Source organism: Benincasa hispida, chromosome 8 (genome assembly GCF_009727055.1).
Source record: "Benincasa hispida cultivar B227 chromosome 8, ASM972705v1, whole genome shotgun sequence".
NCBI lineage: Eukaryota > Viridiplantae > Streptophyta > Magnoliopsida > Cucurbitales > Cucurbitaceae > Benincasa > Benincasa hispida.
In genome coordinates, this window is record NC_052356.1 from 48,390,476 (window position 1) to 48,406,140 (window position 15,665).

The following is a 15,665-nucleotide window of genomic DNA, read 5'->3' on the forward strand; positions in this document are numbered from 1 at the left end:
AGAACCGCATCAGGTTGAAACGGCAGCAACCGGTGCAATAAAACGACGTCGTGTGGGTTTTCCATGACCTCCGACAGCCGGCGCGAAACTCTCGCTTCAGTAAACGCCACGCCGTCATCGTTACACTCCACCAAATAAGCCTCCACCAGAGTTCCGGCCAGAAGATAGAACCGGCTCAAGGTTTCAGCAAGAGATTCCTTCAATTTCCGGCACCGGTCACGGTGGTCGTCGGCGCCGTGGAGTTGATCGGCTGGGTAGAAAAAGAGGAGAGGCGTGTAGCTGCTAGGGGCAAATTGGTCAAGAAGTGAAAGTTTGTGCTGTTGGTGGTCTGAAGGCGTTGGAGAAGAAGGCTTTATTATCTCTGTTGAGATTATTTCGACCTTCAAATTGTTCATCTCCATTGATGATTGTTATTTGAATTTTGGGTTTTTTTTTTTCCCTTTTATTATTTTTGCTAATTTGAGATGGAGATGGATGGGAGGATTTATATAGTGGAGGAAGAAATTGGAAATGGTCGTCTTTGGAATTTTAAATTATGGGTTTTATTTTTTTGTATTTGTATCATTCGCGAATTGATGGTTTAACATCATTTTTCAATTGAAAACCCAAAAATATCAAAGAAATAAATAAAGGTGACTTTTGACTTTTGAATTTAATTTTAATTTATTCTTTCAATTTTAAAAACCATTTTACTATTGAATTTTGAGTTATATATTTTTTTTTGTCTAGTCTTTAGGTTTCAAGATTTATATTTTTACTTTTGTTTTTTTTTTTCCCTTTTTTGAAATATTCACATCGATGAAAAATATCGAGGTTTTAATTTTATGAAAATATGGATGGAAATATCTATATCGATAGAAATTTTGGAAAACTTTATGAAAATGGATGAAAATTCTTATAATTAGTCGTTAATAAGATTTTAATTGTAGTTTAAATAGACTATAATTGATTATTTTGAATAATAATTTCTATAAAGTAAGTGAAAAAGCATTAGATTAACTTGACACTTGAAATACAAATGTTAAACGGGAAGTACTGAGAAACACGTAACAACAAAATTCTAATGACAAGAAAGCAAGTAAATGTACACAGGAGTTGATAACTGTTGGGGATGATGCCCTAAACTCTCGTGTCCTGTAGTTTGTAGACATAGTTTTATACGAACGCTTGTGATATATAATATATGATATTTTCTTCACTACTTGTCTTTGAACATGTTTTATTTGCTTTACCACAAACCAATAAACTAAAATCCCTGGTTGCCATTATGTAACTTAAGCATGTATGTGATGACATACAAGTGGATCATGTCTTAAGTGATAACCAAAATAGTATGTAATATATGAATATAGGAGGAAAATCTTATCCTGGTAACGCTACGAATGCGGTCCACTTTGTAGAATAGTTACAAGTGGCGTGACTTGCTAAAGATGGTCTGATCTTGATCATTCATGTGGAGACGTGCGAGCGGGGGCGTCCTATACAAAGAGTTTGTATAAGACCTGATCACGAAGTGTTAACGTCTCATTATATAACGTCGTTCATGACAGAGACTTCACTTCACTAGGATGACTATAGGTAACATGACCTCAATCTTGAGTAAGTTGGGAACTTCTACCTTTAAAGGCGGTCCTTTGATTTGCATGGGTGCGAGTGGCCAGGTCGCCGACTCAAACCTACCACTTTGGGGATTCGTCTGATTTGAGAGCTGGAAACTCAGCTACACAAGATGAAATTCACTCCTACACCGAAGCAAGGGTAAATAGATAGATTGCTCCCTTAAGGTTGATCCTGGGGCTTGAATGATGTGGCGCCACACACCTTCTCATGGGCCGAGAAGTGTCCACACATAGTAGGACTATGTTGTATTGTTCATTAGAAGGATCAATGGTACTTAAGGAGTTAGATGTAACTACAGGGGCAAAACAGTAAATTGGCCCAACTGTACTTACGAGCATCTATAAAGGGTTATTGTACTATTGATTGGTTATATCCAATGGACACAGAAATATATCTATGGTAAGGAGAGTTCAGTTGTCGATCTTTAGTGGAATGCCTGATAGTTAACGGATAGTGGATCTTGTGGTTAAAGAGTTTAGTCAACTATTCACGCACCGTTAGAGCTTCGAGCCATAGGTTCATAAGGTCGCCTTGGTAGCTCAATGGATTCAAGTTGAGAATCAGTTTTTGGGTAAGTTTGAAATGTTCAAATTGACAAGAGGGAGTTTGATTATATATGATATGATTGAACTGGTTAATTATATATGATATGATTGACTTTATGTATGAGATATATTAATTGGAGGAAAATGGATATAAATATGATTTATATCTAGTAGAGGAGAAAACACTATGATTTATATGTGATATTAAACTATATGTTAATGAATATAATATGATTATATTTATTATTATTAATTGGATAATTATGGGATAATTGGCCGTCGTTTTCTCCGTAACCGTGCGTTAGTGGGAAGTTCCAATCAGTTTTCGTAACTGAAAAATAAAATGAAAATAGTTTTCATTTTGCCAGAGGATCACGAAATTCGCTCAAGAGTAGTGTGCTGCCTATCGCTTAGTAAACTCAGAAACTATACGATAGCTCAAATTTACTACATGATTGCGTACATGCGCGCGCATCTTCTAAACAATCGCTTATGTTTTACTAAACAATCGTATAGCGCCCGGGCATTTACTAGACGATTGTTGCCTATTTCCTAACGATCATGTACTTCACCTAAACGATCAAGCATTTTGTCTATACAATAGACTAGCACTTCTTCCACTTGCTTGATTGTTGTATACGATCTTCTATCCTCCTCTCCTCTACCAAATCCCAACAGAGTCCACTCTTTGGATCTTCACACTAAGAATACCGAGGGTTCCAAGTGGTGGTGTCGTCCTCATTTTCTTCTGTTCGTGTGGAGGCTATTCGTGTGTAGATGACCGGTGGTGTTGCTGAACGATTGCTTGGAAGTACCAACAAGAGCGAGAGGAGCCGATCCTTGGAGAGAGCAAGATTTTCTGTGAAGAAAAGTTCATCAACTGATATGTATTCTTGGTCTCTTGTAATTTATTGTTCTAAGCATGCCGGTAATTTGTAGTTTGATGCATATTTGTCTGTTTAAATATAAATGTGGTAATTTTGTCACAATGTCTTTGGAAAGATTCGTTTCTGCTCAGAGGTACTCTTGTATAAGAGTTCCTTCAATTGGTATCAGAGCCGGGTTTATGGTATTCCAAAATCATTGATGCAAAGAATTGCATTTACATTCTCGGTGGGTGAAGCATATCTACTCCCTGTTTAATCGTTAAATCATTTATGGATGTGTGGGATTAATGGAGTTTTTGGGATGAAGCCTCAGATTGTTTAAATTCTTTTACATTTTAAAGTTAATTGTAAAGGCCCCTACATTTTTTGGGTATATTAACTGCTATTGAGTCTGTAATTTCAAAGAGTTTGAGTCTGTGAGTCGTTCGTGAAAAAACTTCGTAGCAAGGGTTGTTGTTCTTCGAGGATGAAGACGACCAAACATTGGTCAGGTCGTGTAAACGATGGGGTGGACAATCGTTAAGTATTGGATACTCAAGAGCTGTTTTATGCGCGCGCACTAGACGATCTTATAGCTCATTAAGCTTCATCGCTTAGTTACTGACTATACGATCGCAGAGTAAATTGTTTGCCTATTGCGTGTTAAGTGATCGTCTAGACGATCGGGCTTCGCAACTTCGTTGTCCTCTAAATGATCGTTTAGCATCCATGTGTTTTCGTCTTGTGCATTACACGATCATTTACCTGACGAGCGTTTACTAAACGATGGGAGCTTCGCCCGACGGTTCAAGACCCGGTTCGCCTGTGAATCGGTTTGCTCGATGGAAAAATGTAATACATAGAGTTTTTCTTTCCGGTTTTGGGGTGGTTCATCACGGTCCATTAATCTGTGATAATATACATCGGATGTATGTTTTATTTATGTCATATGATATGACATATAAAAGAAAAAAATCTCACCTTAGGTTATGCATTGGACATGCATCATCTCTTTATTATAAGTGTTATGATTTAGAGAAGCATGATTTAAATTACGTAAGAGCATGCTCATGCATCATATAATATAAGAGTTATATTTATGCATGCTTAAAGCATTAACATGCATCATCTTTATATTATAAATGTTATAGTATAAGGGTGTATGAAAAGCATGTGTGCTTGGTTGTTACTCGTATATAAAAGTTATGTATAGTAATGACCAGACATTGCATGAAGCATAACACATAGGTTAAATTTATAAGCGTTATAAATATCTCATTGTGTGGCAATGTATGTTTTTAATTGTTTCTTTTATAAAGGTTATAAAGAAATTAGAACTGAAATCGATAAGAAAGATATGCATGCTAACTTAGGTTTAAATCATAGTTTTAAAATTGTTTTAAAACTTGGATGAGATGGACTTAAGATCACGATTCTAATATGATTAGCAACCTTAGGCTTTAATCTTTTAATCAGTTTAATAGGATTAAATTGACTAATAAAAGGTTAAAGTCTAGCAAATCTATCTATAAGGGATTTTGTCTAAGGTGAGTTCTGTCTAAGCTGGGGTTTTTAAGGTGATGGAAATGAAACACCCTTACCTGGGAATCTACCTTGAAAGGTGAATTAGATAGATTTGATGCATGCATGCAAGGTTAAGATAGTTCATTAAAGAGTTTAATGTGACTACTTGAACTTGTTTCATTTTCAAAGATAAAAGTTCTTTTTGAGCGGATTAAAAATGACTTAGACTAAAATCAATAGCTGAATTGTCTAGGTTAATGAACCCCTAGGTAGAAAATTTAGTGGGAGGTACTTGGGGCATTAGATGCTTCATTTAAACCGCGTTTCTCCCTTTATTGTCCACACCATGAGATCTATCTTCGGCCTCGTGGCACCCTAGGAGTGTCCCCCTAAAGGATGGTGTTTGGGTAGGTCAATATCAAGGTGGATGGAGAGAATGTTCATAGTAAGTGGGAGCGGGAAGTGCGACAGCATATCCCACGGTCTCTCTCGTTAGGTTGGATAAAGTTTCCTGCGCATCGCATCGAGGCACCCTGGGAGTGTCCCTTATAGGATGACAGTTTTGCGTGTTTTCTTTAATTTGATCTCCTATATTAGGATAAGGTTACTTAGTCTCTTGTCCTAATCTGTTTTTCCCTAATGGTGGGCACATTAGGGTGGACCTGCGGCCGAAAACGATGGTTTACATCTACGGCGAATTGTTAAGGATTAACATTCTGGACCGAACAAATGGTGGCTGTTAGGTTCCAATTCCAAGAGTGGTTCTACCTAATGGTTGAGAAATGTCTCATCCAGTGAAGAGCATCTGATCCCCACCGATGACGTGTTGTTCTTGCCTCGCTGGGGCAATCATTGCAAAATACGAAGTCTTAATCACTTAGGGTACTTTGGAACTGTTTTGCTAAAACTAATTGGTTAAAATGTGGTTTAACAATATCTTATAAAGTTTGTTCGTTTTTTCAAGCAACAGTTTGGAAAAAATGGTATAGTTATTATTGCATTGCTAAGCGCCGTAAAAAACTAACTAGTGACAACTATTTTGAGTTGGAAACATAATGATCTCGATATACTCATCATCGGAGGATTTCATGTCTTGCCCTTACAGAGGTCTGTCCTCTATTCCAAGCTTCAAAATGCGCTCAAAATGTTTGGGAGGCGTACGAGCGAGTGGACACGAGCAAACGAGAAGGCCCGACCTATATCTTAGCCAGTCTTATGTGACGTGTTGGCCAGAAGCATGAGCCCATGGTCTCAAACGCGTGAGATCATGGAGTCCTTGCGGGGGATGTTCGGACAATCATCTGGACAGCTCCAAAGCACGAGGCTCTGAAATACATCTTCAACTCCAAAATGGAGGAAGACACCTCTGTTCGTGAACACGTGCTTAATATGATGGTCCATTTCAATGTGGCAGAGACGAATGGGTCTAGAATCGATAAGGGCAATCAGGTTAGTATAATCTTGCATTCATTGCCAGAGAGCTTTCTCTATTTTGTTAGCAATGCGATTCTTAACAAAGTGGAATATACCCTTACTACTCTCCTCAATGAGTTGCAGACATACCAATATTTACTGAAAAGTAAAGAGAGGAAAAGGAGTGAGGCAAATGTTGCTTCATCTTCACAGACGATCCATCGAGGTTTAACCTTAGAGACGAAGTCTGCACCTTCTACTTCTAACTCTGGAAAGGGGAAGAAGAGAAGGGTGGTAAAGGAAAAGGGAAGACGCATGCTAACCAACCACCTGTCGCCCAGAGGAATAGGCGTCCGCCGGCTGACAAGGGAAAATGTTTCAACTACAACTAGAGCGGACATTGTAAGAGGAATTGTCCTTGTTATCTGAAGGAACAAAAGTAAATGTGATTTACTTGTCCTAGAAACTTGTTTAGTGGAGAATGATGATTCTGCCTGGATAATTGATTCAAGTGCCACTAATCATGTTTGTTCTTCTTTTCAGGGGATTAGATCTTGGCGGCAGCTAGAGGCTGGTGAGATGACGATGCGAGTAGGCATCGGGCACATCGTCTCAGTTGTGGCAGTGGGAGGAATCCAGTTGTCTTTGCAAAATAGATTTCTTGTTTTAAAAGATGTTTTTGTAGTTCTTGAGTTAAAAAGGAACTTAATTTCTGTAAAGTGCTTGCTATAATATAAATATGCTCTTTCGTTTAATGTGGATAAAGTGTTTATTCATAAAGATGGAGTAGAAATTTGTACAACTAAACTGGAAAATAACTTGTATGTGCTAAGACCGTTAGCTTTAAGTTTCCTCCATAACATAGAGATGTTTAAAACTGTCCTAACTCAATCTAAACGTCAACGTATTTTTCTAAAAGAAAATGCACAACTTTGGAATGATTAAGGCACATCAAGCTCAATAGGATTTAAAAGTTGGTGAAGAATGACCTTGTAAGCGAGTTACAGGAAAATTCTTTACCAGCGTATGAATCTTGCCTTGAGGGTAAGATAACTAAAAGAACTTTTACTGGAAAAGGTTATTGAGCCAAAGAGCCTCTCGAGTTAGTACAATCTAACCTCTGTGGTCCTATGAATGTGCGAGTTAGGGGAGGCTATGAGTATTTTATCAGTTTTATTGATGATTACTCTAGGTATGGGTATGTTTATCTGATGCAACGGAAGTCTGAATCCTTTGAAAAGTTCAAAGAGTTCAAGGCTGAAGTTGAAAATGCAAAAATGCATTGGATAGACAAATTAAAACACTTCGATCGGATCGAGGTGGAGAGTTTTTAGATTCGGGGTCCAAGACTATTTGATAAAACATGGAATCGTTACCCAACTCTCAGTGCCGGGTACACCTCAGCAGAATGGTGTAGCGGAGAGGAGAAATAGAACCTTGTTGGACATGGTTCATTCGATGATGAGTTACGCTTCCTTACCGGACTCGTTTTGAGATTTTGCAATGGAGACTGTGGTATACATACTCAACTCTGTTCCTTCCAAGAGTGTTGCGAGAACACCTCTGGAGTTGTGGAACGGGAGTAAGGCTAGTTCACGTCACTTTCGCATATGAGGTTGCCCAACACATGTGCTTGAGACTAATCCCAAGAAGTTGGAACCACGGCCGAGGTTGTGCCTCTTTATAGGCTACCCCAAATGAACAAGAAGGGGTTATTTTTATGATCCGTCGGAAAATAGGGTGTTTGTTTCCACGAAGGCTACTTTCCTGGAGGAGCATCATATTAGGGAGCAAAGTCCACATAGTAAAGTCGTGTTATGTGATCGTTCTAACAAAACTACTGAAATTTCAACAAGAGTTGTTGAAGGGCCTGCTTCATCAGCAAGAGTTGTTGATGATAGTTCATCTAGTAGGTGGTTCCACCTCAAGAGTTGAGGGAACCTTGATGCAGTTGGAGGGTTGCGAAACCACCCGTTTGCTATCTGGGTTTCACAGAAATCCCTGCTATGGTAGCCGATGGCAACATTGAGGATCCATCATCTTACAGAAGGGAATGGAGGATATTGACCGGGATGAATGGGTCGAAGCCATGGATCTCGAGATGGAGTCGATGTATTTCAACTCAGTATGGGATCTTGTAGATCAGCTTAATGAAGTAAGACCTATAGGTTGTAAATGGATCTACAAGAGGAAATGGGGTCCTGATGGGAAGGTGCAAACCTTCAAGGCTCGAATTGTGGCCAAGGGTTATACCCAGGTGGAGGGAGTCGACTATGAGGAGACTTTCTCGCCTATTGCCATGTTGAAGTTGATTCACATCCTCCTGTCCATTGCTGCTTATTATGATTATGAGATTTGGCAAATGAACGTCAATACGACTTTTCTGAATGGCAATCTTGAGGAGACCATTTATATGGTGCAACCCGAGGGATTCATTGCCCAAGGTCAAGAGCAAAAAGTTTGAAAACTGAATCGGTCCATCTATAGGCTGAAACATGCGTCTCGATCTTGGAATATTCGGTTTGATACTGCGATCAAATCGTACGAATTTGACCAAAACAGTGATGAGCCTTGTATCTACAAGAATATTGTCAACGGTTCAGTAGTTTTCTTAGTGTTGTATGTAGACGATATCCTACTCATTGGGAATGATGTAGTACTCTTGACTGCCGTTAAGAACTGGCTTGCAATCCAATTCCAAATGAAAGATTTTGGAGAGGCTCAGTTTGTTCTAGGTATATAGATCTTTCAGGATCATAAGAACGAAGTGCTAGCTTTGTCTCAGGCATCGTACATTGACAAGATGTTGCACTGTCGTTCAAGCATGGAGTCACTTTGTCTAAGGACATGTGTCCTTAGATGCCTCAAGAGGTTGAGGAGATGAGATGGGTCCCATATGCATCTGCCGTTGGCAGTTTGATATATGTGAAGCTCTGTACTAGGCCAAACATCTGCTATGCTATGGGAATAGTTAGTAGGTATCAGTCTAACCGAGGCTAGGGTCATTGGACCGTAGTTAAGAACATCCTCAAGTATCTTCGGAGAATGAGGAACTACATGCTCGTGTATGAATCTAGGAATTTGATCCTTACTGGATACATGGATTCTGACTTTCAGACTGATAAGGACTCTTGGAAGTCCATTTTAGGGTCCGTTTTTACTCTTAACGGAGGAGCTGTAGTATGGCAAAGCACTAAGCAGGGGTGTATCACTGACTCCACGATGGAGGCCGAGTACGTAGCGGCTTATGAAGCTACTAAGAAGGCCGTTTGGCTCAAGAAGTTCCTGACAGAGCTGGAAGTGGTTCCAAATATGTCTAGGACTATCACCCTCTATTGTGACAATAGTGGTGCTGTGGCAAACTCCAAGGAGCCTAGAAGTCACAGGCACGGTAAACACATAGAGTGGTATAATCTGATCCGCGAGATAATGCATCGAAGGGTCATATCCGTAGTGCCACCAGGATAAGGTTTCCCTCCTTTATCCATACACTACAGACCATTTAGGTTATCACTTAAGGCATGATCCACTTGTATGTCTCAACATACATGCTTAAGTCACAACGATAACCAGGTATCTTAGTTTATTGGTTTGTAGTAAATGCAACTAAAATATCTCATATTTCATAGACAACAGTGAAGAAAATATCTCATATTATTACATCATAAGCGTTTGTTCATACAGGTGTTTACAAACTACATGACTCTATGAGATTTAGGGCATCGACCCCAACAGTTCTCTTAAGTGTTATCTCTCAGTCTTGAATAGGAGGGCCCACCCTCTCGTTAGCCCGAGAGGGACTTGATTTATTGGTTGGACCATAAACCAATTGTTCATTAGAGGATCAGTGGAACTTAAGGAGCAATATGTAATTACAGGGGTAAAATGATAATTTTGACTCAGCTGTAATTATGAACAACCGGTGAAAGATCGACTTACTAATCATGGTTAAATCAGTGAGGAGAGTGCAACTAGTGGGCTTTAGTGGAGTGTCCTAGTAGTTAACAAATGTTGGTAAATTAGGTTAAAGAGTTTAGTTAGTTAATCTCAGATTGTTGGAGCTCATGATCTTTAGGTCCATTAGATCCCCAACTAGCTCAAATTAGACTAAACTTTAGGACAGTATGAGGACAGAATTTGAAACGTTCAATTTCAATTTAGCAACAAGAGTTAATATATGCGATATAATTAATGGTTTTATTATTGAGAATTGAAAATATCTAAATATAATTTAAATATTATACAAATGAATAGAGATTCATGTTCGGGATTGGTATTTTAATAATTTTATATTTTATATTAAATTTTTTTTGAATTAATTAAATTATCTAAAGAATTAATTATTAGAATTAATTATATTTAAAATTAGTTTTAAAGAAGTGAACTTTATTAAAAATATTCTCTTTTCAAAAGTGTCAAAAAATACCTTAAAATTAAAAATAAGAAATTTAAAAATACCTTTAATTTTTTTTAAATACCCTTATTTTAGTATCTAAACACAAACCATTAGTACTCATTAAAAAAAATATTTAAAATTTTAAAAGTTGCATTAATACTCATAACCTTATAAAAGAAAAAGTTTAAAATTGCTCCAACAATTAGTATAGTGAACAACTTGCTTAAAGTTTTGTTAAGTTCGAAAAGATTCAATTTAAAAGTAATTTTCTTAGACCAATTATGGTCAACAAAATATGAATCAAAACTTTAAGTTAAAGCATAAAGTCCTAAAAAATTTCACATAACTCAAAATCCTCCCTTGAACTCACCACAGCCAATACAAAAATGACGTATTTAGCTATTATCGTTCGTGATAGACCCGGAAAAAGGAATTCACGTGAAGAAAGATTCTTCAAAGGTCTGAAACCATAATTTTTTTTCTCTAATTTTATTAGCATATCGTAAATTTTGTTTTTGTTTTTTTTTTTTTGCATAATTTTGTTTCTATATTTTCCGATTCTGTGAAAAAAAAAGGGATGATCCACATTTCTGCTCAAGGCCTTCATAGGTTCCTTCACATAGATCTGGGCTGGAGACAGAACTCACAAACTGTTGATTTGAACACGAAACAGAGACTTTGAAGATCTGAAAACTGAAGCTGAAACCAAAAAACATGAACCAAAAGTCAAACCAAATTAATCTAATTGAGCTGAATCAACCAAATTGGTCCAATTGAACCGAGTCCATTTAATAGAATCATAATGATTGAATCAAATCAAATCCATTTTTTAAAACCCTTACATCCATAATGGAACTAGGCTGAGCGACGACAGAAGGCATGATGTCTGAGCGAAGGCATGGATCTGACCTACTCAGATCTGGATTGTGCAAGTTAGCCGAAATCATGAAATCTGAATGAGGGCTGGGTTGGCATGCATGAGAACCTGGGATCAACAAGCAATCAGCGCGAACTGAGTAAATGAATTGAGCGGAGTGGTACAACACGAACAATGTGTTGTCGATCTAGTCGTGGTTATCGTGTGCGAACAGATCTGAGTGGGGGAGTAAATGAAATCTAGGACGAGGACTTTGGATCTATCTGAGGGGAACGAGGGATGCGAATCTGGATGTAGGCGTGTACAGACCTAAATGTTGGTGTGAACAGATATGAACGAAGGTAGGTGAGATTGATCGGTGGATCTGAGAGCGATTCGAGGGGTACACGACGGTGTGCGGCTAGGTAGAGGGTGGGCAACGAAAAATCTAGGTGGATGTAGAGTGGATCAAATAGATTTGTGTGCGAGGTCAACGGATCTATATAGTCTCTTCAATGGGCTGGGCAATGGTTGACTAATTTGGGTAGAGATCGACGAGTTATGGACAATGTTGACCATCTTTAGGCCAACCTAGTCTCCTCTGTCCTTTAGGACCAACAAGGGGACGTTCATACATGGGAATCATTCAATTTCGATCTTTGAAGATCTAGAAGAGCCGATGCTGGACCCTATCCCAGTGAGAGAAATTTAGCACAATGAGAACTTAGAATTAGCAAGATTCTAGTTCGAGCAAGTGCAGGTCTTTGAGTTGGTAGAACCATGTCTTTTCTTGTAACTATTACATTCATAAGTTTTCCCTCGATTCATCTTTCCATGTATTACTGAAAATGAAAATAAGTTCATAAAAATTCAAGATTTAATAAATTAAATAATTCAAAATGATTTTTTAAATTACTGAGTTTTTTTATTCCCAAATATCCAATTTGATGTTGAGAACCCCAAGAAGATCTCATCCTCTTTCATGCGGAATCATTGGAGTTTGAACTCTAGTTTAGTTTAGCTGAACCAAGTCAATTTAACCGAATCATAATGATTGAATTGAACCAAATAGATTTTTTTTTTTTTTTTTAAAAAAACTCTCATGTCCACAATGGAACTAGGTTGAGCGATGGTAGAAGGCATGATGTCTAGTGGAGGCATGGATCTGAACTACTCAGATCTGGATTGTGCTAGCTAGCCAAAATCATGAAATCTGAATGGGGGTTGGATTGGTGTGCACGGGGACCTGGGATCAACAAGCAATCAACGTGAACTGAGTAAATGAATGGAGAAGAGTGGTACAACACGAATAGTGTGTTGTCAATCTAGTCGTGGTTGTCGTGTGCGAACAGATCTAAGTGGGGGAGCGAATGAAATTTGGGATGAGGACTTCGAATTTATTTGAGGCGAACGAGGTATGCAAATCCGGATGCAGGCATGTGCAGACCTAAATGTCGACGTGAACGAATATGAACGAAGCTAATTGAGATTGATCGATGGATCCGAGAGTGGTTCCAGGGGTACACGATGGCGTGCAGTTAAATAGAGGCTGGGCAACGAAAAATCTAGGCGGATGGGGAGTGGATCGAACATATCTGTGTTCGAGGTTGACAGATCTATGTAGTCTCTTCGACGGGCTGGGCAGTGGTCGACTAATTTGAGCTGAGATCGACGAGTTATGCATGACATCGACAAATCTAGGCAGAGGTATGGGGTCAGATCTTTGATTGAATTGTGCAAAGCTGAGCAAGAGACTGGGCAGATCGAGATGTGATAGCTCTAAAAAAGAGTTATTATTCCTAGCTTAATTTGAACTCGTTATTGGGTTCTACATGTTTATTTCCCTATTTTGTAGGTATTGAGCAATCAAGAGGTAGAATCGACAATTTGGAGCTAATCGAGGTAAATTTGAAGCAATTTGGAGATGATTTGAGCATCTATGCTTCAAAAGAGTCAAAAAGACCAAAAGGGCCATGCTTCAGCGTCACAATGCTCGTAGATTGGCTTGGCTTGACGCTCACCCAGTGTTGTAAGATAGAATGGGTAGCATTGCAACGCTACGAGCTTTGACAGACAAGGAGCCTCGTGCGCGCGCAAGTGAGCGTTAGGGTAGCGTTGGACTTCTTCACCTTGACGCTCTGATTAGTTACCTTAGTGTTGCAACACTAGTTCTAGCATTGCGACGCTGTCCCATTTTCTATAAATAATCTCCTTCGATTTTAGGTCAAAGTGTGCTGAAAATTGTATTAAATCTCAATGGAGGCCGAGGAGAGGCCGAAACTTCTTCCTTTTCCTTTATGTTTTCAGTATCATTAGGATTGTTTTTCATTTATTTCGGATTATGAACGTGTATTTGGATGCATCTCGTTGGTTTGTCTATAAAACAATGAGGTAATTCTTTATCTAGTTCTTGGATCGAACAATTTGTGTACTTCAATGAGTTTTCTTCCAGCTTTGTGTTTTAATTTAGAATTATGTTTTCTTTGAATCTTTCTTGATTTCGATTTACTTTCATGTGTTAGATTGACGCCCCTATCATAATTGCATATCCCCACTAGTTAAATTCAAGCTCGCACATATCCTTGTAATCGTCCATGTGTTGAGTTTACCCTTGTAGCATCGATTAGATGAGCATACTTAGGTATATAGGATGACCTTGAATCTTTACATCGCACGTTTAATCTAGATTTAAATAATAAATTGATTAATTGAAAAAGACTTTTCTTGAAACTAAATCAACATAGTTGAATCCTAAATCTTAATGCATGTGTTTCTAGTTCTTTATGGCCGCTAAGCACCCAATTGAATCTAGAAGCATGTAGGTTAGTTAGGGCACGGTCTATCCAGTCTTAATTATGAATTACGACTGTTGAATGAGAAATTTTGGACCGATTGCAAATTGCCACGTCATTTACTAAATTAAGGACGAAATTCCAAATAATTGAATTCGAGACTAATTAGAAGTTGACATTTGTCCCAAATTGAAGTTGAAGACATAAATTGGTGAAGTCCGATGATGCCACATGTTTCCTTCGTAACCGTTGGATTGAATAAAATTACTTCGATCCAATTTGATATTATTATTTGGGCTAAAGGTCCAATTTAGCCCGTAAATAAGCTTAATTTGACCAAAATGTCAAATAAGGCCTAAATCTAATTAGTCAAGCCCATGGATCGACCAAGCCCAGGCCCATGGATCGACCAAGCCCAAGCCCATGAATTCCAGCAGAAAACTTTATAAATAGAGGAGTTCTCCTCATTTGTGGGGATCAACAATTCTATACACTAGAGAGCTTATAGATAATTCTTTACAATTACAAGACTCCTTGACTCCTGAAGCTTACCACACCTGAAAAATGAAATCCTTCGAAGATACAAGCATTCTGAAGACTGAAGTCCTTTGAAGATGCAAGCATCCTGAAGACTGAAGTTCTTTGAAGATACAAGCATTCTGACCATGCTTGAAGACTGAAGTCCTTTTGAAGATACAAGTAATTCTATATTCAGAGAGCCTAGAGAGAATTCATCAACAAGTAGAAGACTCTTAAGACTCCTGAAGCTGCATTCCTAAAAGACAGAAGACCCTTGAAGATACAAACACTCTTCCAAGATTTCTGCAAGAACGTCGGTGCTTTCCTTCTTCAAGTCAAGTGCATCCCCCCAACCGAGAGAGAATCAGAGGATCAAGTACTAGAGATCGAACCACATCACATCAAATCAACCTCAATATCAACACCAACTCAAGTTCAACTCCAGGAAACAAGTTTCTCCGGAAGCCTTGTGCGAACACTAATCCTTCAAGAAGAACAACAAGCCCAAGGGCCGATCATCCAAGAAAATCAACAAGTTCAAAGACCGATCCTCCAAGAAGATCAACAAGCCTAAAGGTCGATCATCCAAGAAGATCATCAAGCCCAAAGGCCGATCATCCAAGAAGATCAATAAGCCCAAAGGTCGATCACCTAAGAAGATTAACAAGCCCAAAGGCCGATCACCCAAGAAGATCAACAAGCCCAAAGGCCGATCGTTCAAGAAGATCAACTAACTTAAAGTTTATAGTTTATTTTGAAAGCATCAAAATATTGTGTATTAGAGATTGTACTCACTTTCCAAAAAATTAATACAAATACAAAGTTTAAGTTCCACGAAATAAATTTCTCTTGAAACCTCGTGCGAACAAGGACGCTTGATTGTTTTCGAATTAATTGATTGTCGGCCTTTGTAGAGATTAGTTAATTCACATCAATTGGGTAGCTACGTATGTATAATTTGAAGACATGATCCTTTGGTGGAAATGATTTAAATTACATTGAATTGTTACTTGATCTGAGAACTAGATGAACTAATTATCGTTTAATTTATCCCTAGCAATTTATCTTTCTTGCATTTTATTCAAATTTCAACCAAAAATCAAAACCCTATTTTTACTGTTTTTTCAAAGTCAA

General features: G+C 38.3%; 1 protein-coding gene across 1 annotated transcript in view; it reads right to left on the minus strand.

Annotated features, from left to right (window-relative positions):
* Positions 1-614, minus strand: part of LOC120083539 (stemmadenine O-acetyltransferase-like) — a 3,346-nt gene extending 2,732 nt beyond the window's left edge. Inside the window, 1 exon segment of the mRNA XM_039039333.1 lies at positions 1-614. This exon segment is cut by the window's left edge and continues 13 nt beyond it. Coding sequence (XP_038895261.1) covers positions 1-401 — 401 coding nt within the window. The 5' untranslated portion in view covers positions 402-614.
* Positions 615-15,665: the final 15,051 nt, after the last annotated feature.